This window comes from Pithys albifrons, chromosome Z (assembly GCF_047495875.1).
Source record: "Pithys albifrons albifrons isolate INPA30051 chromosome Z, PitAlb_v1, whole genome shotgun sequence".
In the NCBI taxonomy this organism is placed as follows: Eukaryota; Metazoa; Chordata; class Aves; order Passeriformes; family Thamnophilidae; genus Pithys; species Pithys albifrons.
In genome coordinates this window covers 1,580,222-1,605,062 of record NC_092497.1, presented here as the reverse complement: position 1 = coordinate 1,605,062, position 24,841 = coordinate 1,580,222, and the positions used below count along the sequence as shown (strand labels likewise).

Here is a 24,841-nt window from a genome sequence, read left to right as displayed (position 1 = left end):
CCATATAAATGGATGGCTGCAGTGACTCCCAGGTGCAGCTTCCAACCTTCAAGGAAGAGGCAGCCACAGAGAAGAAGACTCAGGTGATCAAAAAGCTACAACAGACCATCACAGGGTTCTGGACAGAGCCAGACCATGGGAATCATGTCCTGCATTCCAGCCATGCAGCATAAGGGAAAGGCAGGCCTGCTCCACAGTCCCTCTGTGCCTCTGCTGCCCAGACTCAAATACCTGCAAACCAGGTGTTTTTCAAGATGTATCTATCATCTTTTGTAAAAAAAGGGCTGAAAACCATAGCAGAGAGCAGATTATTTTGGTTAAAACTTGGTTGTAATAACACCAAGGTCATGGGTTCAATCCCCTGTGTGGGCCATTGATTTAAGAGTTGGACTCGATGATCCTTGTGGGGTCCCTTCCAACTCAGAATAGTCTGTAATTCTGTGAATTTGAATACACAGCACAATGTATGACAATCTGTGCAGACCTTTGATAGCTCTGGGGTTGTCAAGTTTGTTACAACTTGAACAGAAGTTAAAACTTGTATAGGGAAAAGACTGGACATGGAGAAACACTGATCTAAGTCTAAAATAAAAAGTAATTTGGAACAGAATGAAGAATATGTGATACAGATAAAGGTTCTCCTACTCAGGGCCTTTAGACACTTAAGACACCACACATTTCCCACGTGAAGGATATGAGTAAGAAAATCTTCCAAATACATAAATACGTTTTATTTGATGCATCACAAGCTGTAGCAGCAAATAAAACTCCCTTTATATGAACCCAATTCCTCCTAAACAGAGCACAATAGTCAAAAACTTCGAGGCTCTTCAAAGTGAGAGCAACAGAAATCTCTCAAATTTGGGTATTTTCATTACCTTCAACCTCAGTTTCAGCAGATGAAAGTTTGCCTTTGATGTTTAGACAAAGTTGCCAAAAATGCAAAAGTCAAATAGCTTTACAAATAATGATGCCACTGCAATCTTGATAAAAGTTCCTTGAACCAGCCTTTTTAAAAAGCACCATTCTGACCTATTCTTTTGAAAGTAACAAATAAAATTAAGATATGACACTCTTGAAGTAGGATAGAAAACAGTTCTTATGCTTTTTGCTGCTCACAACTGCCAAGGAGAAAAGGTTGAAAGTTTCTTCTTGTCTGTACATGGCACCATTTCTACACTGCAATGATTCCAGAGAGCTTTATAATCAATTATATTGCCCTCCTTCCTCCTACGTTTGGCTTTTAAGCTCCCATGAAATGCAGCAATCACCCTTAAATGAGCCAAAACATTAACATTTAAAGTTGCAAACAACTAAGATTGCCACCTAAACCAACAGTAACTACAGAAAATAATGGAATGTAATAGAAATACAACTAACTTCTCCTGGCACCACAGGGTGCTACTAAGGAGTGATGTAACTCGATCACAGTATTTCATTTTTCCCCCCATATGCATTTATAGTTTTTAATGAAGTGAAAATGCACTGATAACAACCAGATGTTCAGTTATGGATACCAGCTCTTAACAAGCTGCTGAAAGAAGCCTTTATAATTCAAAGCTTTGGGAGCTCTATCCTGCAACAAAATGTTAGCAATAGTTTCTACATAAAAAGTCATACAATTAAATTAAATACTAACTTTGCATCTTTTTGCCGACTATGCAGTTTTAATCATTAGTGAACACTCTGGAGTGCTAAGATTAACAGAACCAAAGAAAAAGCAAAGTATCCATGACATCCCCAAGGGAACCATAAATCAAACATCAACCTACACTAACAGAAATGTTATAAGGGACTGCACAAGTCTAATTCTTGAAAAGCAATAATGCTGTATTTTCTATAAAATTAAACCTGAAACCTTGTTCCCTGGCATTTTGTACAAGGCAGGACAGCCTTCTGCTTTTCAAAAGGTAATTCAAGATCTTTTTAATACCTCTCAGACACAGCACCAAAATGATGCAGAGTCCAGAGATCCTTCTGCAACCTATTTTTGCCTTAAAGCATATTTGTCTTTTCCAACACAAACTAATTTTGAGAAATGCTTTATTTAATTCATCATAGAAAACAGATACTCCTACATATGCTCTGCTATGCATCCCTGCAGCCTTCCCCAGCAAAAAGCAGCAATTATGTTTCACAGTGAGAGATACATAGAGGTGGGTTACACATTCCCCTTTTATCTTCTTGCCCATTTCCCATCCTGATTAGTAATTCTGAGCTAGACTGCCCACCCGCAATTCTCAGGTACAGCTGTGGGTTGTTGTGTATCCAGAAATGAGCTTATTCTGCCAAGGCTGCCACTAGAGCAAGCTCAGAGGTGAGTAAGCTCTGCTCATGCTTGGGAAGGACTTGAGCCTTTATGAATTCAGCATCCCTGACAACCCCAAACTCTCACCCTTAGAATTCTGGAATGGTTGGGGTTGGAAAGGACCTTAAAGATCATCCAACTCCAACTCCTGCCATGGGCAGGGACACCTCCCACTAGCCCAGGTTGGTCCAAGCCCTGTGTTCAACATGGCCTTGGACACTTCCAGGGATCCAGGAACAGCCACAGCTTCTCTGCCCAACCTGTGCCAGGGCCTCCCCACCCTCCCAAACAGCAATTCCTTCCCAATATCCCATCTAACCCTGCCCTCTGGCACTGGGAAGCCATTCCCTGTGTTCTGTCCCTCCATCCCTTGTCCCCAGTCCCTCTCCAGCTCTCCTGGAGCCCCTTTAGGCACTGGCAGGGGCTCTCAGGTGTCCCTGGAGCCTTCTCTTCTCCAGGTGAGCCTCCCCAGCTCTCCCAGCCTGGCTCCAGAGCAGAGGGGCTCCAGCCCTGGAGCATCTCTGGGGCCTCCTCTGGACTCGCTGCAGCATCTCCATGTCCTTGTGCTGTTGTACCCCAGGGCTGGATGCAGAATTCCAGGTGGGGTCTCACCTGAGGGGCAAAGGGACACAATCCCCTCCTGCCCTGCTGCCCACACTGGGGGATCAGCCCAGGGCACGGGGGGTTTCTGGGCTGGGGCATGTCCACCCTGTCCCCAACAAGGCAGCACAAAATCCTTCTCCCAGCACTGCCCTCTCTGGAAAATACCACACACAGACACGTCAAGCACCTGGTGTGACACTCAGAACAAGTTCAAAGCAAGGGTCCAGAGAAGAGCAATGATGCTGGAGAAGGGACTGGAGCACAAGTGCTGTGGGGAGAGGCTGAGGGAGCTGGGGGTGTTTAGCCTGGAGAAGAGGAGGCTCAGAGGTGACCTCAGCACTGTCTGGAACTCCCTGAAGGGAAGTTCTGGCCAGCTGGGGGTTGGTCTCTTCTCCCAGGCACTCAGCAATAGGACAAGGGGGCACGATGGGCTCAAGCTCTGCCAGGGGAAATTGAAGTTGGAGATCAGAAAAAACTTCTTTGCAGAGAGAGTGCTCAGGCATTGGAATGGGCTGCCCAGAGAGGGGGTGGATTCCCCATCCCTGGAGGTTTTTCAACTGAGCTTGGCTGTGGCACAGAGTGCCATGATCTGGTAAAGGGACTGGAGTTGGACCAAGGGTTGGACTTGATGATCTCAGAGGGCTTTTCCAACCCAATCGATTCTATGATTCTGTGAGTGCACAACTGTTGCACAGGTACCTCTCCGCCTGGACACACAGATGGTCTTCCTTCTTTAGAAATAATGTTACAGTTTCAGTGAAGGAGAAAAACAGAAGCTTGACTTGGGGTGCAGAAATTTAGACAGCAGCTGCCAGCTGTATCCACTTCTTCACCAAACTGCATCTACAGAGCCCAAGGGACACACTAATTGTGACAATCCTGTAAGGCTATTGAATGCTCCTAACAAAATCTTTGCTATTCTGAATGACATTTCAAATACAGACTCAGTACAGAGATTTTAATGGTCTGTCACAACAAAAATTCATCTTTAATACCAGCTTTACAGACAGACATTCTGTTACAGTGCCAATGTAAGCTGCCAAAGCTGCCTGTCCTCTAGCAGGTGATCCAAAGTCCTGACATATAAATCATTACAGGTTTGAATATTTCATATATTCCACTCAATCTATTCCTTTCTCAGTTTCATACACTAGGCTTGCAATTCTCTTGATTTATTCCAGCTAGAGACAGAAATCATCTACTCTCTTGACATAAAGTAGATAAAGAATCTACAGTGATTTCTGATCAGGGAAGTAAGTAAAAGGTAAACTCACTACTAAAATAATTCAGATAATTTTTCCGAAAAAGATAATTATTACGGTGATATATTAAAAAAATTTTATGAAGAAGAGATCTGGATAGTGTATTAAAGAAAGTTTCTCTGTATCTCCTTTCCCCTACCCTACTTCTCCTTTGATGATATGGGAATAAAATTCTTTGTTAAGGCCTTATCATTTTGTTAAACATATTCTAATGGTAAACAAGACAATAACATACACTTTTGTAAGTGTTAATATTCATTAATAAGATACTAAGATATTAATAAGCATGCTACTTCAGGAAAAATTTAGCTAAGAAAACAAAACAAAAAAGCCCTAAAAATCTTCTGCATCAGCCTGTTATGAAAAGTTTTTGATACAGATGAATATTAAAGATTATGGGCAGGCTTTATAACTTTTTTTATTAATAAGGCATTATTATCACTTGATTGTGTGATGAACTAAGTGCTTTCAGCAGCCACACTGGCACAGGAACTGAGGTGCTGGCAGGTTGGGTTGGGTGGCTGAAGGGGTGAGGAACAATCACACTGGTAAACTCTCCTCTGCCAGGAAAGGCAGAATGAATGCTATTGGACTCCACGCACACACTGGTACTTCCAAGAAAGACAAATAAAACCCTGCAGGATTTATGAAGCTGCCTGTATAGCACAGTCCTTTCAGCTCTCTGTACTTCCTCTAATCTGCTCCGAACAAAGAGTGTATCTGTTCCAGGAAGTCCTGACAAGCTCTGCGGAATGACACTGAATCACACCACTCACTCATTACACACTACCCACACAAAACCCTCCTGTAATGATGACAGAGCTGTACTTAATGAGAGGAACGTTTCAAAAAGCACTGTAGCTTTGTCAGTTTTCCAATCAAAAGATCAATTCCAACTAAAAAACCAGGAGAGCTTTTATGCTGCCCTGTAACAGGCAACCTGAAACTCTTCCAGAGCTGTGATGCTTCAACTGGGAAACTGAATTTTAGGTACAGGCTACAGTGCAATTTAACACTAAAGACACTGCTAACACTACCTTTAGTAAGGTTTATCTTGGGGAAAACAGAAGCTAAAACTCATCAGAACAGGTGTGGAAGAACACTTATTTCCAAAGAACATGAGCCAAAAGTGTGCCCATGGGGCCAAGAAGGCCAAGGGGATCCTGGCCTGGATCCAAACTAGCGTGGCCAGCAGGCCCAGGGCAGTGACCCTTCCCCTGGACTCTGCCTTGGGGAGGCCACACCTTGAGTGTTGTGTTCAGTTCTGGGCCCCTCAGTTGAGGAAAGAGATTGAGGGGCTGGAGCGGGGCCAGAGAAGAGCAACGAGGCTGGAGAAGGGACTGGAGCACAAGTGCTGTGGGGAGAGGCTGAGGGAGCTGGGGGTGTTCAGCCTGGAGAAGAGGAGGCTCAGAGGTGACCTCAGCACTGTCTGGAACTGCCTGAAGGGAAGTTCTGGCCAGGTGGGGGTTGGTCTCTTCTCCCAGGCACTCAGCAATAGGACAAGGGGGCACGACGGGCTCAAGCTCTGCCAGGGGAAATTGAAGTTGGAGAGCAGAAAAAAATCCTTTGCAGAGAGAGTGCTCAGGGATTGGAATGGGCTGCCCAGAGAAGGGGTGGATTCCCCATCCCTGGAGGTTTTTCAACTGAGCTTGGCCGTGGCACTGAGTGCCATGATCTAGTAAAGGGACTGGAGTTGGACCAAGGGTTGGACTTGATGATCTCGGAGGCCTTTTCCAACCCAATCCATTCTATGATTCTATGAACTGGGGCACTGCATTTTAGGCACAGGCTACAGTGCAATTTAACACTAAAGGCACTGCTAACACTGTCTTTAGTCAGGTTTATCTTGGGGAAAGCAGAAGTTAAAACTCATCAGAACAGGTATTTAAGAACACTTATTTCCAAACAACAAAGTAAGCTCCTCACATGTAACACTCAACTATGGTTTATGTCCTGTATTCTGACAAGATGTGGAATCAACATCCCCCAAATACAACAGATGCAGAAAAAAAGAGCCAGATAAACAAATCTGGAGATCTACAGAAACATTTGACTTACTCATTTCTCTTCCTCAGACATCAAGTCCTGGTATTTCAGAAATCAGTATCAAAAGGCAACACGATTTACTCTTGCAGTTTAAAACCCCACTCAGCTGCAGAAGAAGAACTTGAGTTTTTACCTCACTGCATCCCCCAGAGATGAAGTGACACCTCCAGGGTGCCATTAGCACAACCATTTCCATGAGGAACTGGCTGTGTGTTGACAGAGGTGCCTGAAACAAATGCCAAAACTCCTCCAAAACTGTATGGAATAACTTCTTTTGATGGTGTGAAGTGGGTGTGATAAGCTCACCATGTCCTTCTTCAGGGCTGGCACTGGCAGCAGGTTATCACCATTAGTACTGTACCATAACATGGAACATTCAAATACAAGTATTTAAACACTGTAAATCCATCACTACAAGTTTCATATTGTCTCACATGCTCAAGTTACACAAAAAGACTGAAAAAAAATTAAAAAGCCAACTTACAAGAGTGGAATTTCAACAATAAGCTGGATGAGGCAACACAGCAACTCTTCTATGAGGTCTTCACACTCTGCTCCTGGAAAAGAACACATCAAAGGGTTTCTTGATTTTCAAATACCAAAAGAAAACAAATGTTTAAACACACAGATCCATAAGATCAGTATTTAAATTAAGGAACAACACTAGAAGAGAAGTTCTACCTGTTGAAGGAGATGAGATTTCTTCCTGAAATAGAGAGAACTTGGGATTATCACTAGAAAAAATTGTGATGCCTTCACACTTTTATACGGAAAAAATAACTAGTAACAAAGGTATGAACTAAATGAGATGTTGGTACTGCAGCAATATGATAATATTTAGTACACCAAGTCTTACTTTACCCCTTATAAGTTCATATTTAAAAGTGTTATTACTAACAGCTGAACTAATCACTACTGACTTCTCACTGGTCCACAGTTCAAACCTCCTCTTAAAATTCCCATCACTTCATGTTTTCCTCCCCCTTTTTCTAAACTCAAGTGAAGAATAATCAGAGACAGAAAACAGTTTCATTTGTCTAACATACACTGAATATTCAAATGGTGACCTGTCAAAAGAATGCAGCTACAGAGCACATCTGCTCTTAAGTAATCTACATAAAATTTTTTCATTAATGTATCTTTATTTATTAAAGAGGTTTTACATGTATCAATGCCAAGTTCAGTGCATTTTAAGGGAACAGAAATTATTCTCTAGTCATACACAATGTGACAAAATGCATGGAATGATCCAAAATTATTTTAAAATATCCAAGTATTCCAGGCAATAAAACTGGTGGTATTCAACATCAGTACTGCAATTTTTAAAAGCAACTGAGGAAAAAGCTTATCATACCATTTTAAGTTTTCACATAATATTAGAAAAACCAGAAATAAATCTCTTAGCTCATCAAGGTTTTTTCTGCTTTCTAAAATAAAATTATGAAGAGAAACTGACACCATCATAAAGAAGTGGAGGGTTTTACGGTGCTGAATGGGTGAGATCAGGCAGAGTTTACCCCCTGCATTACAGCACAGCAGCACAATAATTACCCAAATGCCTGTTTATTTCATATTTTCAAACAAACAAGTCTCACCATAAACACAACATTATAGCCAGGTTACAGCAGTTTTACTCTGCTTAACCCAAGTTTGTTCTTGAGTCCAGGACTCAATTTTAAGAATCACACCAGAGGGAATATTCACAACAAAGCAAAATTATTTCTTTCCACAACTGATTTATTAAAAACACATTAAAAATTGTCACCTAGTGAACTGCACATTCTGAAGGAAATCAGTTTTTTATCACGGAAACGTGGTTTCCTTTATATAGAATCCCTCATGAGTAACACAATGCAGCTCCTGTTAGTAAGAACTGCTCAGAGTATTTAACCTTAGACAGAAACCACAGCCAAAAATGGAGCCCAGATAATGTATCCTGAAGTAACTTGAATGTGACATTTTCCTAAGGCTTTCTGAAACTAGAAAATGCTTATAAAGCAAGACTGCTACTAGTTCCCAACAGGTACCTAATTTTCCTCTTGACAACAGATGAAAGGGAAAAAAGAGGAAAACAGCTGAAAAAAATAAAGTGAGTACATTTATAAAATATTCTTTCTTCCCCCAGACTATGGGCACAACTCATTGGAAAAGAGAATAATATTATTTGAATATGAAAGAAGGCTTTTCCCCCAAGACTACGACCAAAATAAAGCAAGAAAATACTGGGTTCACACAGTCACACAAAATGGAATATGTCATTTAAGAAAAAAAAAGTTTAATTGCTGTCATCAGTGTCAGTCAGCTGCAATAATTAATGTGTCCTTTTCCCCATTGGGGCAGAGCATTCTTGTTTAATTTTCATCTTGCCAAGACAATGAGGAGGATACAAGCCAAATCCATAACGTGAGAGAGAGCTATAAACATGGAACACTCTGTGTTTTCACAAACAATGCCTCTTTCAATAGCAGGATAAAACAATACACACAAGACTCATTCACATTAATATATCACAGAAATGGATCGAAGACACGTGTAAAGCCTTGGGGAAAATAAGTAATGGGTGCACCTGTCCAGATAAGACTGGAGCAGACTCAGAGGGAGGAATCACAGGTGCATCTTCCAAGCCCATCTCCAGAACTGCACTCACACTCTGGTTCTAAAATGTCCAGGTATGTAGAAGAGCCATTTTTACATCAGTGATGTTTAAGTCCTTAAACATGTGGATTACTTCACTTTGCAGGTAATTTGCTGAATTTTTACTTTCTGGTAGGGTTTATTTGGTTTGAGTTTGGTTTATATAAATGTGTGTACATAGAATCATAGCATCAGCTGGGTTGGAAGAGACCTCTGAGATCATCAAGTCCAACCTTAATCCAACCCCTGTGATTACCAGATCACGGCACTCAGTGCCACGGCCAATCTCAGTTGAAAAACCTCCAGGGATGGGGAATCCACCCCCTCTCTGGGCAGCCCATTCCAATCCCTGAGCACTCTCTCTGCAAAGAATTTCCTCCTGCTCTCCAACTTCAATTTCCCCTGGCAGAGCTTGAACCCGTGCCCCCTTGTCCTATTGCTGAGTGCCTGGGAGAAGAGACCAACCCCCAGCTGGCCAGAACTTCCCTTCAGGCAGTTCTAGACAGTGCTGAGGTCACCTCTGAGCCTCCTCTTCTCCAGGCTAAACACCCCCAGCTCCCTCAGCCTCTCCCCACAGCACTTGTGCTCCACTCCCTTCTCCAGCCTCCTTGCTCTTCTCTGGCCCCGCTCCAGCCCCTCAATCTCTTTCCTCAACTGAGGGGCCCAGAACTGAACACAACACTCAAGGTGTGGCCTCCCCAAGGCAGAGTCCAGGGGAAGGGTCACTGCCCTGGGCCTGCTGGCCACGCTAGTTTGGATCCAGGCCAGGATCCCATTGGCCTTCTTGGCCACCTGGGCACACTGGTGGCTCCTGTTGAGCTTCCTGTCCCTCAGTCCCCCCAGGTCCCTCTGCCTGGCTGCTCTCCAGCCACTCTGTGCCCAGCCTGGAGCGCTGCAGGGGGTTGGGGTGGCCAAAGGGCATGTGTGTGTGTGTGTGTGTGTGTGTGTGTGTATATCTAGATATAGACAGATATATTTAAAATTATTTTTAATTTATTTTCTTTTTTATTTTTCCAAAGCTACACACATTTCAGACACACTACACAGGCAAATGGATTATACAGAATAAACTATACATGCCAGGAGGCTCCACTTCTGGCAAAATGACAGCCCAGCTCCACCCTTGGCCATGACACAGAGTCTGGCATTTTAACAGTTTTAATTCTCAGGAACCAAATCACTACATTGTCAAGACCTGATCTGAGCTGCAGTAGCAGCTGGATGTGCCTAATAAGACATTTAGGCATAGCAAGGTATATCCTCACCTTAGATGTCATTTGTTTTACTGTCCTGCTGTCATACAGGTAGGATAGAACCTGGACATGGGAAATGAAGTAAATAATTCATTCCAACACAAAATTAAGGCTTCCTTGGGTTTTGTGGTTTGATCTTCAGCTCCGAGGACTCTCAAAACCTCCCAACTTCCACTTAAGAGTGAAAATAAACACTCCATAAATTAATTGGCTTCTGTCTTTTCTTTTATGTGATAGTTGAACACTTACAAAATCATTTAAGGTTGCAGTAAATGTGTTGTTATTTATTCCCTTTTCTGTGTCCTCTTAGTTGCTTTAATACACAAAGAACAGCCTTCAGCAGTAGCTTTTTGATAAAAACTTCACAGAGACTGAATAAAGCTTCCAACTACAGCTCAGGAAATAGGTTAAATGAATGGATGGTCTGATTCAGAATACAACACTCAGCATGTGCTCTCTCACACCTCTGAATTACAACACAGCCAAAGACTGTGCAGCAATAATGGGAGGCAGACAGTGGAAAGATGAATGATTGGTGTCAGTGAGACTAACTAACTTCAGATCAACAGATGTCAAGGCCATTTTGGGATTTATTATTATCAGGATTTTTGTAGCTGAATCTTAAAAATATTGTTTAAGTCTCTATAAGGATTTTTCATCAACCAAAATTATGCAATGTCCTCAAAATGATAAGCAAATTCCCAGTTATGGATGAAGAGAAAAGCTGCACGTCCTGGGCTAAAGGACCATATGAAAACTGTCAGAAGGAAGAAACTTCTACTCATGGTGTGACTCTTCTTGAAGGAAATCAAAAACCAGTGCTGCTAGTGGGGTCAATTTCCTCATTACAAGTTTAGAATGGTCATCTACAGGATATCCAAACCTCAAAACCACCCCTTTATATGACACAAAACACAATAAACACACAGGGAAAAGCACAGACAGGACATTCAGAAAAAGTCAAAGCATATGAACTGCAGAATCAGGGAGGAGAACACATATCCTGGGCAGGTGCTGTAGTCAGAGTGAGCATCCCAACCTGCTCTGAGCGCTCAGGTGCTGTACTGAAACTCCCAGAACATGGCACTGGAATATATTACCCAACCAGAAGGATGAAAATGTGATGCTCACAGTTTAAACAGGGAAACAAACATCACCACATTGTGATTTCCAGAGGAGTTTTGAGATGATTCTGAGAAGAACAGCTACCTTTTCTCAGAAGGCTGAGAGGATGAACAAAGCATGTAAAAATGGATCACAGGAAAAAGAGGTTGTTTGTGTTGTTGGGTGGTTGTACTGGTCTTTCCAGTAACTACTCACCAGGCATTAAGGAAACTTCAAAATTCAGACATTGAAGCTTTTATCTATATGGATATTTATTTACGTTATCCAGTTGATACAATAATGTCTTTTATAAGACTTGATTTATCGTGTTGGAAATTAAAGGTTTATAAATAATGTCAAGCCTTGGTAAATGCAGAAACAGCAAGGATGACTAAGAACCTAATTTTTAATATGCATGTTCACCAAACACAGTAAAACTTCAGTGAAAGTACTAGTAAGTCTATGCAAACTTCACAATAAACAGGAATGTTCTAGTTTTCAAGGAGTAAAAACCAAAAATTTAAGAAAGCTGCATTTGACTTAATTATAGGTAAGTATTTACCTTATTCCCATGCTCTAAAAAAAGCTGTGTGAGAATTTTTAGGAGCCAAACCTGGTGGCTGTGTAAACTCAGCCCACTATGAACCTCAAAACCCTGAGGGAGGACACAAGAGCCATCCCCAAGTGGAAACACGAGGAGGAGCTCAGGGGTGGCTCATTTCCTGCCTCACGAGCAGACCACACACAGTCACCTTCCTAATCAACAACAGCCCAAGAGCAATCTGCTCAGAGATAACTGCTAACTACATTTGCCATCAACATGCACCAAATGATTGCTAATAAATGTCACTGTGAGTTACAGTCAAGTGCTACTAGACATGGTATAAACATGGATCTACCCCAGTGACAAGAATTGCTTTCCACACCACGCTGCAAGGAACTCCCAGAGCAAGGAGTAAAGATCACAGGGGTTCAAGCCAAGAAAAGTCTCAGCTTTTCCACCCATCCCAGTGGGTTATGCTATACACTGCAGCAAGAGGTGAGCTATTGTTTTAATCCAGGACCTAACCCTAAGGCAGTCTGCAGGGATAGCTTATTACAAGCAGGTTTTCCTTTCTAATGCATCAGTGAGCTGACTTCATTCCTGCAGATCACTCATCACAGTTTAAGCACATTAAACCATTTCAACATGTAGCACTTAATCTATTGGCACCAGAATTATGATTTCCCCAGAGCAATGGAAGGAGTTAAACAGATTTTAATGAGCAGTTTCCACTGTTCAATGAGCAAGCAGCAATTCGGGGTCCTCGACGCACATCCCTGTTGCAGGAAATCCACAGTGAGACACTTTTGGTTGTTCTCCCACAATCCACTCACTCTGTATTGGCACTCTGAGCTTTTTTTGGCTTTATGGGATAAACAACATGCAATTACAAACTGAAGAGCACCTTGGCTTGGACTTGGCAGTGTTGGGTTAGTGGTTGGACTCGATGATCACAGAGGGTTTTTCCAACCTGTAAGATTCCACAACTCACAACAAAGCAAAGGAAACCAAGGCCCCCATGCCAGCATGGCCCATCAGGCACTTTGTAAGAGCATCTTGATACAGTGCTACACAAAGATTTGTGGCAGACAGTGATAAGACTGTCCTTCTGTTGTAAACAAACTGATTCTCAATGCATTCCTATTATTCTTATTCAAAAAGAATGACCAGACAGATGAAAGAGAACATCTGGATTACTTGAGCATCTTCCCTGGCATCTTACATCTTGTGTAACATGCTCCATTTCCTGGACATGCATCTATTTCAGAACTTTTTGCCTAAATTCTCTGACTTTTCTTGTACTCCTGTATAAACTGTTGCCCACTAATTAAATTTTAGCAGTTGCCTTTTCAGCGGATCAAGTGTAACCACAGTACTGTTATCTTCCCTTGATAGATTCCTAAAAACTGCATTAATTACACTCTGTGGCTTTTGTTGGTTGATGAAAAGTATGTGAAAAGAATCCTTAAATTTCAATTCACTGTTCCAACAGTGGTCAGTGTCACCCCAGTTCTGCTCTGCTCCTCTGAAGAGCACCACTAGTACCTTTCAAACTTTAGGAAAATGACTAAGGCTCAGGCAGGTCTGCAGCATCTCTTTTGAGAAACTGTTTAAAAATTGCCAAATTAATCTAAACCTAACTCTCTAGTACTAAATTTCTAGATTTAAAGCAAAGTTTGGGATTCTTAGCCTAAACACAGAATCACAGAATTAATTAGACCCTAAAGAGTCAAAGGCAAAAGACCCTTAAGATAAATCCAACCACTAACCTGATTCAACCAAGTCCAGCACTAAACAATCTCCCTAAAGTGCCACATCTACAAACAGGAGAACATTTTATTTTCTCATGGGATGTTTGTTTCACTAGCACTGGTGTGCACCTACCATATGAGCCTGCTCCTGCTCCTGCTTTCTCTTCATAAGTAAAATGAACTTGCAGCTCCTCTTCTGACATCCGACTGATGAACACCTTCAGCAGACAGCAAATAATGAACAGGGCATTGTGAGCCTGCCAGATAAAGAGGTGGCTGGAAAGGAAGCAGAAACAAACAGAATTAGGAATGCTTCACCAAAAAAACACCAGAAAATCAATGCCAGAGTAGCCAAAGTCCCAGGAGGTGAAGCAAGGAAAAGTCGAAGTGCTCAAGCAGGGAGTTCAGCTGATGCTACAGAAAACACACTGGTAATGTATTTAAAAGTAGTACAAGAAATATAATCTTATTTCCAACATTTGTACCATTACAAACATCACAGCTGAGAGAAGTATCACTCTTTGAAGAGCTCATCAAATAGTTCAGCAAATCATAAAATCATAAATTTGATTGGGTTGGAAAAGACCTCTGAGATCATCAAGTCCAAGCCTTGGTCCAACTCCAGTCCCTTTACCAGATCATGGCACTCAGTGCCACGGCCAAGCTCAGCTGAAAAACCTCCAGGGATGGGGAATCCACCCCCTCTCTGGGCAGCCCATTCCAATCCCTGAGCACTCTCTCTGCAAAGAATTTTTTTCTGCTCTCCAACTTCAATTTCCCCTGGCAGAGCTTGAGCCCATCGTGCCCCCTTGTCCTATTGCTGAGTGCCTGGGAGAAGAGACCAACCCCCAGCTGGCCAGAACTTCCCTTCAGGCAGTTCCAGACAGTGCTGAGGTCACCTCTGAGCCTCCTCTTCTCCAGGCTAAACACCCCCAGCTCCCTCAGCCTCTCCCCACAGCACTTGTGCTCCAGTCCCTTCTCCAGCCTCGTTGCTCTTCTCTGGCCCCGCTCTAGAGAATGTCTGCAGGTTTTAGACACTGTGGACTCAAAGCACACAGACACTGGAAAGTTTCCAACAGATTGAGACCTGAAAGCTTCTCTGGCTCCATAAACCTCAGCCCTTTTCCCAGTCAAACTGCCTTCAGGTGACCAGAGGCACTTTTAGACTCCATGAGCAACATCTGACAGGAAAACTTGATGGAAGTCCTGGGAGCAAGGGGGGCACTAAAAAGGAAGTTTTCCTTTTTGCAGCCTCAGATCTGATGAGAGTGGCACATTTATCCATGGGTGTCACGGAGTAACTATAGAAAAATTGAATAAAACCCCACAGTGCTACACAGGCAACCTCTTGGAGTTCTTTCCTATGGCTGAAAGGGGCAAGCAAGACCAGAGGCAGCAGCATGACATGAATTGAAAGCAACATCTTGATACATATTTTTGTCTTTTAACATATATTTATAAATACATATTTCACATACTTTTATTTATTGGTAGTATTTATATATTTTAAATATTTTGAAGATAAAATACTGGCTCATACATTAACCTTGAGCTAAAAGGTTCAGGTGATTTTTAAACACCTCTAAACCAGGAGCAATTCTAACCTAAACCATTTGTATACAAATGTGTTCATCTAAACCACAAACATGTCTTTTTCACCAGCAATCTCTTTACTTATTACACTGAATCTTCTGTTTGGAAAAGTAGGAGACACTTGCTCTGTTTCAAACAGCAATTTAAGGCAATTCTAAGGCTTGGTCTGTGAGAATGTTAATGACTAAGTAAGAAATTCAAGAGTAGGAACAAAAGGAACACTTCAAAAATTAAATGGCACACAAAGCTTTTTTTCCAGGCACTTACTTCTGGCATTCTGCTGAAATTTTTAGTTCTTTGGTTCTAGAAAGAAAGACTTTAATCAGTGACCCAAGGTTTCCTGTTCGAGGATTCTTCTCAACTAGAAGAGGAAAAATAAGAACAATTACATCTCATGTGTAAGTTGACATTGTTTAGTTCAAACAATATACAGAAATAAAACAAATTTCAATGTCTTAAATATTTCTACATAAAGCACAGCGTGTCTTGTCTTGCTACAGAAGTGCTGGTCTTTTAAGATTATCCAGTACATGATTTATGATTCCATAATTGTGCTCAAATACTGCTCACTCTGGATTTAAAACATCCCAAAGGTGGGATACTCATCCTGCTTCCTTTCCAAGACTTGTCTACACCATGACAGTCTCCTGTCAGAAAGCTGGGCAGGTTTTCACAACTCCTTTTTCCCTTCTTGAAACACCACTGACCACATTTATACCATGCTCTGATTCCTTCCCCTTACTGATCAGCTTAGAGGGCAGAGGGAAAAACAGGTAGCAGGAATGGAATTGCTTTAAACTTTTAGTCATATCATTTTGTAAAACAGGTAACAAGGGAAATTTCTAAGGGTTTGGGATAAAAATAAACACACTATTTACACTGCTTTAACCTTCCTAGTGGAACACACACAAACAGAATACTGAAGACATTAATGTGCATAGGGATGATGTTAATCCTTCTGGAAAAGCACATGGAAAAAATTGTCACAATTTCTCACCTAAAGACTTGCAGACTGAGATTGTGGCTTCTTCCAAGAGCTTTAAGTCAGCACTGTGGAAGAAAGAAAAGAAAAAACACAGTTACACAAGCAAATGGGTTCCTGCACTTGAAGTGAAAATTCATTACAAAACAATCACAAAATACTTCCATGAGGCACTTAATTTTAACCTCCCTGCTCAAGCAGGGTAGGGTCCCTTTAGAGCCAGATATCCATGTCCAGGTGGCTTTGGAGTATCTCCACACCTCTCCAGGCAACCCATTCCATGCTTGGTCATCCAAATAGCAGGCACTGAAACATGTATTTGAACCACAGCAACATAAAATAGGAAACCAGTGTTCAAAAGTGTTGAATTGTCTCTTCACCCAAGGAATAACTGACAGGAGGAAACAGCCTCAAATTGCACCAGGAGAGGTTTAGGTTGGATACCTAAAAATTTCTTCATGGAAAGGGTTTGTCCAGCCCTGGCACAGCTGCCCAGGGCAGTGGTGGAGTCCCCATTCCTCGAGGGATTTAAAATCCATGTGGCACTTGGAACATTGGTTAGTGGTGGGCTTGGCAGAGTTGGGAATGGTTGGACTCCATGATCTTGGAGCCCCTTTCCAGTCTAAGCAATTCTGTGATCATTTGTATTCCCACCCCCTTTGTGGCTCTAGTGCTGCCATGCTTAGCTTGGCACCACTGAAAACACAGACAGAACAGCACCCTACAGCATGAACTTGGATTTTTTCTATGAGAACTTTCATTTGAAATGACACATTTTTCAATCGTGAATTAAAGAAACCTTAACCTGACATTTAACCTCAAGCTAAGCACCTCTTCCCTTTAATTAATGTTATTATAATAATGCAACAATCACATCAGAAACACCAAATTTTTCGTAACTTCACTAATTGCCTCAGATAATCATCCTCTGAAAAGAACAATAAAGCAGTAAAGCAAAACCTGCCAACAACCACTGAAAGTAAACACTATCTGCGTCAAACACATACTTGCAACACTACAAATCCACCAGTACAGGGTAAATAATCCTCAAAAACATCCTCAACAGATGGGAAAACAAGACAAATAACCAGATACTGTGTCCAATGCCACATTGAGCAACATGGAGGTGTCTCAATATTAATAACTAAAGGGCATCCTGTTCCAGCACCCTGATCATTAAAATATCTCTCCTGTATCTAGTCTGAATCGACCTTTTTCTAGTTAAAACACTTCACCTTTTATCCTATCACTGCAGGTCCTGCTGCTCAGGACTTTGGAGGTTTGTCCAGCCTCAAAACAGATTGAATTAACAGACAGACTGACCTACAGCAACTTAAAATTAAAAGACAGTCAGCACTCACAGTCATAACACAGTATGTAATACAGGCTGAACAATTTCAGAGCTTATGCAGACACATTCTTGTAATCAAAGGTAAGGCAAGCACCATCCTCAGAATAAACAGGAGAGTAGCAGTGCAATGACACCTGAATGGTGCTAATCCTGGAAAGGTCAGTGGTAGGACCTCTGTTTGTCTCACATGAAAATACAGCAAACCTTCATACTGCCATAATTAGATTGCCAAAGTCGCTGTTGCCTCCTAAGCATTAAGTGTTCTGAGAAGTAACCTGATTTTATATCAAACCATCAGAGACTAATCCTCTGTCCCACCTGCTCAACCCCATCTCAGCCACCATCTACAGCTCTGCCAGCAACCTGGGGGAACTGAGGGACAGGAAGCTCAACAGGAGCCACCAGTGTGCCCAGGTGGCCAAGAAGGCCAAGGGGATCCTGGCCTGGATCCAAACTAGCGTGGCCAGCAGGCCCAGGGCAGTGACCCTTCCCCTGGACTCTGCCTTGGGGAGGCCACACCTTGAGTGTTGTGTTCAGTTCTGGGCCCCTCAGGTCAGGAAAGAGATTGAGGGGCTGGAGTGGGGCCAGAGAAGAGCAACGAGGCTGGAGAAGGGACTGGAGCACAAGTGCTGTGGGGAGAGGCTGAGGGAGCTGGGGGTGTTTAGCCTGGAGAAGAGGAGGCTCAGAGGTGACCTCAGCACTGTCTGGAACTCCCTGAAGGGAAGTTCTGGCCAGCTGGGGGTTGGTCTCTTCTCCCAGGCACTCAGCAATAGGACAAGGGGGCACGATGGGCTCAAGCTCTGCCAGGGGAAATTGGAGAGCAGAAAAAAATTCTTTGCAGAGAGAGTGCTCAGGGATTGGAATGGGCTGCCCAGAGAGGGGGTGGATTCCCCATCCCTGGAGGTTTTTCAGCTGAGCTTGGCCGTGGCACTGAGTGCCATGATCTGGTAAAGGGACTGGAGTTGGACCAAGGGTTGGACTTGATGATCTCGGAGGTCTTTTCCAACCCAATCCATTCTATGATTCTAAAAGGCAGTGTGGAGCAAAACAGTCCTCCTTCTTTCTGTTTCCAAATTCAGATGGTAATACAGTTTACAGCACACTGTTGCACCAACCTGAGATTATCCCTGGTGCTGTATGGGTGGCACCCAAACCAGCTCCACTGCTGAGGGCCCTGTGGAGTTTAAGCTGTGACCAAACTCCTTTGGACTAGAGGACACTGGCAGGACCAGCAGCCAAAAGAATTATTTCAAAACCCTTCAATAGGAAATTATTCAAGATAGAGACATCAAACAAATTAAGTTTTAAGATGCCTGCAAATTTTTTTGTATATCAGACTAATTTACTGTGTAGTGAGCTGACAGCTGAGACAGCTCTTCACCTACACCTGAATATCCTAAGACAACTTTAGATTATGCAGATTGGCTTGTCCCGATATCAAATATCAGCATTTGTCCCTCTCTTATAAATTGCTTTGAAACATAAGATTCAGAAAGAACAAACTCACACTTTGATATATACTTTAAAAACATCAGACTTGGTCTCAAAGGTGGTCTCTTGTTTCAGCACTAAAATCATGCAGAATAATTAAAAACAAACGGTATTGAGCAAGAACATGCCACCAACAACTGCAGACAACAGTCTCCTAGGTCTAAGACAACACAATTTTCTAGGTCTGTGATCTTGTACTTTAAAAAAAAAAATCACAAGAAACTTCTTAATTTGCCCAGCTGGCTGCTTGTCATCAGGATTTATTCCTTCCTAGGACCCAACAGGCAGGGAGGGGCAATAGTCAATATTACATCGGACACCAACTCAGTAGAGAATTCTTAGGTACTGAATAATCATCATCTAACCCAACATGACCCACCTCCCACTACCCAAAGATCCTGGGGACAACGTCTGAGTGGTTGTAATTGCTCCAGGATTAAAACCATAAATGCAGACATTCAGCTTTGAAATAATGGTTCATTTTTGCCTAATTTCTAAGCAGTTAAGAGTTCAAAGTACAGCTTTCTTACAGAGTTTTTTCCTTCCCTTTGAGTTATTAAAACCCACACAAAATCCTCAAATTCTACAGAGTTGCCTAATTTCTGCAAGTTGCCAGAATCAAAACAAGTGGCAAACCAAACAAGGTCTTCAGATCTTCAGCAAAGCTTTATCACTCAAGTCATGCTTTTTCCTACCAAAATCAAGTGTAATGCTTGAAAACTAAATTCAGCCCACTCATTCTTATTCATACTAAAAGAACACAAAATTGAATTTTGCCACACTCAAGACTAGGCAAAACACCTGAAAACTTCAGTTCACTCAAGAGAAACATTTATTGAGGAGGAATTTCAGCAGAAATACCACCTCAACACACACACACACACAGAGTGAAATGGTGTTCTTGCACTCAACAGAAGTATTTACACTGTTATATCCCCAAGGATGGATTCCTGGAGAGAGTATGGGGGGTACAAAACCAGCAGCCCATTCCCAGTACCTGGGGCCAAGCTTAGCAGTGGCTTTCCTTCCTTTGCTTGGGCAGGAAACTGAAGTGAGAGACATGGAGAAGTGAGAGATTGGGTATTTTTTAAGCAGTGAAGACACAGAAGGTAAATTACAATAACACTTAGGCAGAAAATGCCAGAGCCAAGAGTCATAAGGTGGCACAAAAGAAATGCTACAAGCAGCTGTGGTATTGACTTTGCTCTACAGTCCCTGCAGAGACGACATCTGGCCAATGAATTAATGCAAGAATGGAAACCCAACACTAAAACATTTGTCTTTTCATTAACCCACAGAGCAGCACTGCCACTAAATATTCAAATTGTATTTCAGCACTAACAAGAGGCAGCACTGATGGAGTGAAGCTCCTTCACTGCAGTGATCAAATATAAAAGTTCAAATTCTCTCTAAAAACACTCAGCTGAAAAATATGGACTGCATTGTTGTCAAGTGTATTTTGTGTCCAGGGCAGGGAATGGAGCTGGGAAGGGGCTGGAGCAGCAGGAGGGGCTGAGGGAGCTGGGGGGACTCAGCCTGGAGAAAAGGAGGCTCAGGGGGGACCTTCTGGATCCCTGAAATTCCTTGAAGGAGAGGGGAGCCGGGGGGGTCGGGCTCTGCTCCAGGGAACAGGGACAGGAGGAGAGGGAATGGCCCTCAGTTTCAGAAGGTGAGGTTTAGACTGTATTTTATGGAAAATTTCTTCCCTGAAAGGGCTGTCCATCCCTGGCACAGCTGCCCAGGGCAGGGGTGGAGTCTCCATCCCTGGAGGGATTTAAAAGCTATGTGGATGTGGCACGTGGGGACATGGGTTGGTGATGGCCTTGGCAGTGCTGGGGAATGGTTGGACTCCATCACCTTGGGGGGTTTTTCCAACCTAAATAATTCCATGATTCAAGAAGTTTGCTATCTGGGAATAATATGTCAATTCGGGACTAAGTTTTGGGACTTAAGAGTGTTCCCTTTCGATAGTGTATGTTTAATTATAACACAGTATCGATGGGAGGAACCAGGAGAAAACGATCAGGAAAGAAGAGTTAAAAACCCCACCCATTTTCCAACCTAAACCATTCTGGAGTTTTACCACATGAAACAGCAGTTTGAAGTCACAGATTTTTAACACCATGAGCACAGTGACCTGGCTGAGTTTGTACTTGTAATTATGTATTTCAACCAGCACTACCTGAACTAAACCACCTTTGGGAAAGCTGCACATATTTACTTATTTACCCATTCTACAATTTTCCAAGGAATGAGCAAAAAGTATCACTGCAGTGGGGATTCAAGTGGGCTGTGAGCACAGGGGGGAAACACTGAGGATTCAAGGCAAAGTATTTTAACCACAATGACTTGACTGGTCTGTTTAGATTCAAGCAAGTATGTGAGGTGCAAAGTTGCTTCCTACACACCCTAGGAAAAAATTCCATGCTTCACAGCAGCTCCTGCCTCATCCTGTGATCTGATGGCCAGAATTTTCAAAGTACTTCATAAAAGAAAGAAATTATTTTATTTGCTTTTTTTACGTAGAGAATAAGTCCACAGACTTACCAAAACTAAAATTAATAACAGTGAAATTTGTTTCCTTGACAGCACAGACTTCTGTAAAGAAAATGGGTTTATCTTGTTTAATTTTAAAGGTATAAAAGCAGGAGAGGTTTAACACGTTCTATTGCTGTGCTACCCGAGCCCAAGTGCTACCACAGAAGTTGGATTTTGTACAAGGATATGGCACCTGATGGCTTGGAAGGTCCAAAGACACAGGAGTTTATCTTCCTATCCCCATTTTTCCAGCACAGACAAGGACAGAACTGTAACTAAAGAGAACACATCATTTGAACAGTTCCAGTGCTCTGAAATCGCTAATTTGTTGGGATTTAATCACTTTGTAGTTGCTGATCAGATACAAAGAGTTCCTTCATCAGGGAGTGAGTTTTCTGTAACAAGCATCTCTTCAGTAGAGGTGGGAAAGAACAGCAAATCCAGCAGTTTACTAGCTAAAAGAATTTCACCCTTTTCATTGACTGCAGATTTTTATTTCTGGCTTCAGACTGCCAGACAACCAAGCCAGGTTCTGTGGCCAGCTGTTCTGGCATATATTGTAAAAAACACTACTTCCAGAAAGAATATAGGAAAGAAAAAACAGAAGACAAAAAAGCCAGTGGCATTATATGGCAGATTATTTTAGAGTGGTTGAATTCAGTTGTCTGACTATATATTTATCAGAAATCAGTCCCATATTGTTTAGCAAAATCACAATTACTAAAAGACACAGAAAGTTGCTTTCTGAGAACAGTCATCTTTGAAGAACATAGTTAGGGTTAGGGTTAGGCTTAGGGGTAGGGGTAGGGTTAGGGTTAGGGGGTTAGGGGGTTGGGCTTAGGGGGTTAGGGTTAGGGTTAGGGTTAGGGGGTTAGGGTTAGGGGGTTAGGGTTAGGGTTAGGGGGTTAGGGTTAGGGTTAGGGTTAGGGGGTTAGGGTTAGGGGGTTAGGGTTAGGGTTAGGGTTAGGGGGTTAGGGTTAGGGGGTTAGGGTTAGGGGGTTAGGGTTAGGGTTAGGGTTAGGGGGTTAGGGTTAGGGTTAGGGTTAGGGGGTTAGGGTTAGGGTTAGGGGGTTAGGGTTAGGGTTAGGGGGTTAGGGTTAGGGGGTTAGGGTTAGGGGGTTAGGGTTAGGGTTAGGGTTTTAGGGGGTTAGGGTTAGGGTTAGGGTTTTAGGGTTAGGGTTAGGGGGTTAGGGTTAAGGGGTTAGGGTTAGGGGGTTAGGGTTAGGGTTAGGGGGTTAGGGTTAGGGGGTTAGGGTTAGGGTTAGGGTTTTAGGGGGTTAGGGTTAGGGTTAGGGTTAGGGTTTTAGGGTTAGGGTTAGGGGGTTAGGGTTAGGGGGTTAGGGTTAGGGGGTTAGGGTTAGGGGGTTAGGGTTAGGGGGTTAGGGTTAGGGGGTTAGGGTTAGGGTTAGGGGGTTAGGGTTAGGGTTAGGGGGTTAGGGTTAGGGTTTTAGGGGGTTAGGGTCAGGGTCAGGGTTAGGGTTTTAGGGTTACGGTTCGGGTTAGGGGGTTAGGGTTAGGGTTAGGGTTTTAGGGGGTTAGGGTCAGGGTCAGGGTTAGGGTTTTAGGGTTACGGTTAGGGTTAGGGGGTTAGGGTTAGGGTTAGGGTTTTAGGGGGTTAGGGTCAGGGTCAGGGTTAGGGTTTTAGGGTTAGGGTTAGGGTTAGGGGGTTAGGGTTAGGGTTAGGTTTAAAACCCTGTCATTTTAACAGCATCACAATACATGAAGTTTCAAAGCTGCAGGGACTTCTGCTAAAGCTTCTCAACGTGGCAAGAGAAAACATTCTCCACACAAACCTTAATTATGAAAATATCCATATACCAGGACACCTGCCCTTGGCATGGTAAGAAAAAGATCCAAGCTAAAGCAGACAACTACTCCCTCAAAAAAAGGAGGTGAAAAAATCCCAAAGGAGTGGCTTTCCTCATAGTAAGGCCTTTTTAGTTTGCCATTGAATGCCAAATAGAAGAACCAGCCCAGTTAGTAAATTCATACTGTGGGAATGCTGATTTTAATGGACTAGTTGGAGGAAAGACATCAAAGAACATAAGGCTGCATATGATTTATTGTACCACTTTAAAAATGTGCCACGTTAAGGCAACATAAAAGCTGCTCATTTTTATGTCTTTCCATTAAAGGCCCATGCACACAATTCTTGAGCGAGCAACTCATTAATAACTGCAGGGAAGGAACAAAGCTGAACAGTAAATATTAAGTACATGATTTTAAGCAAGTTCTGCTTTAGTTAACTTTAAGTTTTCCATCAGAAAATAATTGTAACTAATACCACCACCAAGGAGGAGGTTGCATTCTTGATAGCAACTCATAGGAGAGCCAGACAAACACAAAGTCTGCCTAGACTGAGAGTTAAGGCTCCAAAGTAAACTTCACAGCTCTTGATTGTAACAAAAACTAAAAGAGTTATCCAGAAAGGCTGTATTTTATTTTTCCAATATCCAAATATTATTCGAATTGTTAAGTCAGCCCCTTGAAATACAGAAGTGGCAGATTTAAGAGGTTTTATATGATTTTAATTCAGCTCCCACGAGTCCATTCTGTGCAACAAATAAGGACTGTGAAGGAACAAAAAACCTAAAAAGAACATGCAGAAGTGTGAAATTAGAGTGCCAAATACTTCCAAATGGCTGAAACCCGAATTTCCTCAGCAGACACTTCTGTTTGACGTTATCACAATGAGCCTTGTACAGTAAAAAGCACAAGGCAACCTGAAACTAAACTGCTTGTAGCTTTTCCTGTTACTATCACTTTTGTATGTACTGCTTATCTCCTGCCACTCCTGGACTGTGAAAGGCCCCAGTGACTTTAGTCCCCTGCCAAATACCCGAGACTGGCTCTGGCTGTTACCATCACTCATGCCAGGGGAGTCACAGGGATCCACCATCAGCTCATTTCTGATTCCTGACAGCTGACTCAGAATCAGGTTTGTGAATACACAAACCCAAATTACTCCCACTTAATACTCCCTCTTAATACTTGCCTAACTATTAAGAAAATAAACATTATGTGAGGATGAACAAATAGCCCAGAAAAGCAGAATATTACACTCATAGCAGCCAGCCCTGCATTGACCTCATGCTTTCCCATTCCTTTTTGGATGGCACAGCAGTTTTAAGCAATCCCACCTTTCAGCCCAAGAGGCTGCTGTGCCCCAAAAAATCAATCCCTCGTTGTGCCAGAATTGTTTAGCGCTGCCAAGCTATGAATCACTCTAGGGAATTAACCTGGCTGAAAAAAATAAACACTTCTTTTGCTATGTTGTTATCCAGACAGATTAGTTCCTGATTAAACCCAGGACAGAACTAGATAAACATTGGGAGAAATAGTGAAAGGGCAAGAGCATCTTGCATTGGTGTTGCTGACAGA

General features: G+C 42.6%; 1 protein-coding gene across 2 annotated transcripts in view; it reads right to left on the bottom strand.

Annotated features, from left to right (window-relative positions):
• Window positions 1-24,841, bottom strand: part of DYM (dymeclin) — a 236,759-nt gene that overhangs the window by 189,542 nt on the left and 22,376 nt on the right. For both annotated transcript variants that reach the window (XM_071580989.1, XM_071580988.1), the window contains exons 3-6: window positions 16,096-16,148; window positions 15,366-15,459; window positions 13,639-13,781; window positions 6,704-6,776 (exon numbers count right to left, since the gene is read on the bottom strand). In XM_071580989.1, the coding sequence (XP_071437090.1) occupies window positions 6,704-6,776; window positions 13,639-13,781; window positions 15,366-15,459; window positions 16,096-16,148 (363 nt within the window). The remainder of the gene's footprint in view (window positions 1-6,703; window positions 6,777-13,638; window positions 13,782-15,365; window positions 15,460-16,095; window positions 16,149-24,841) is intronic.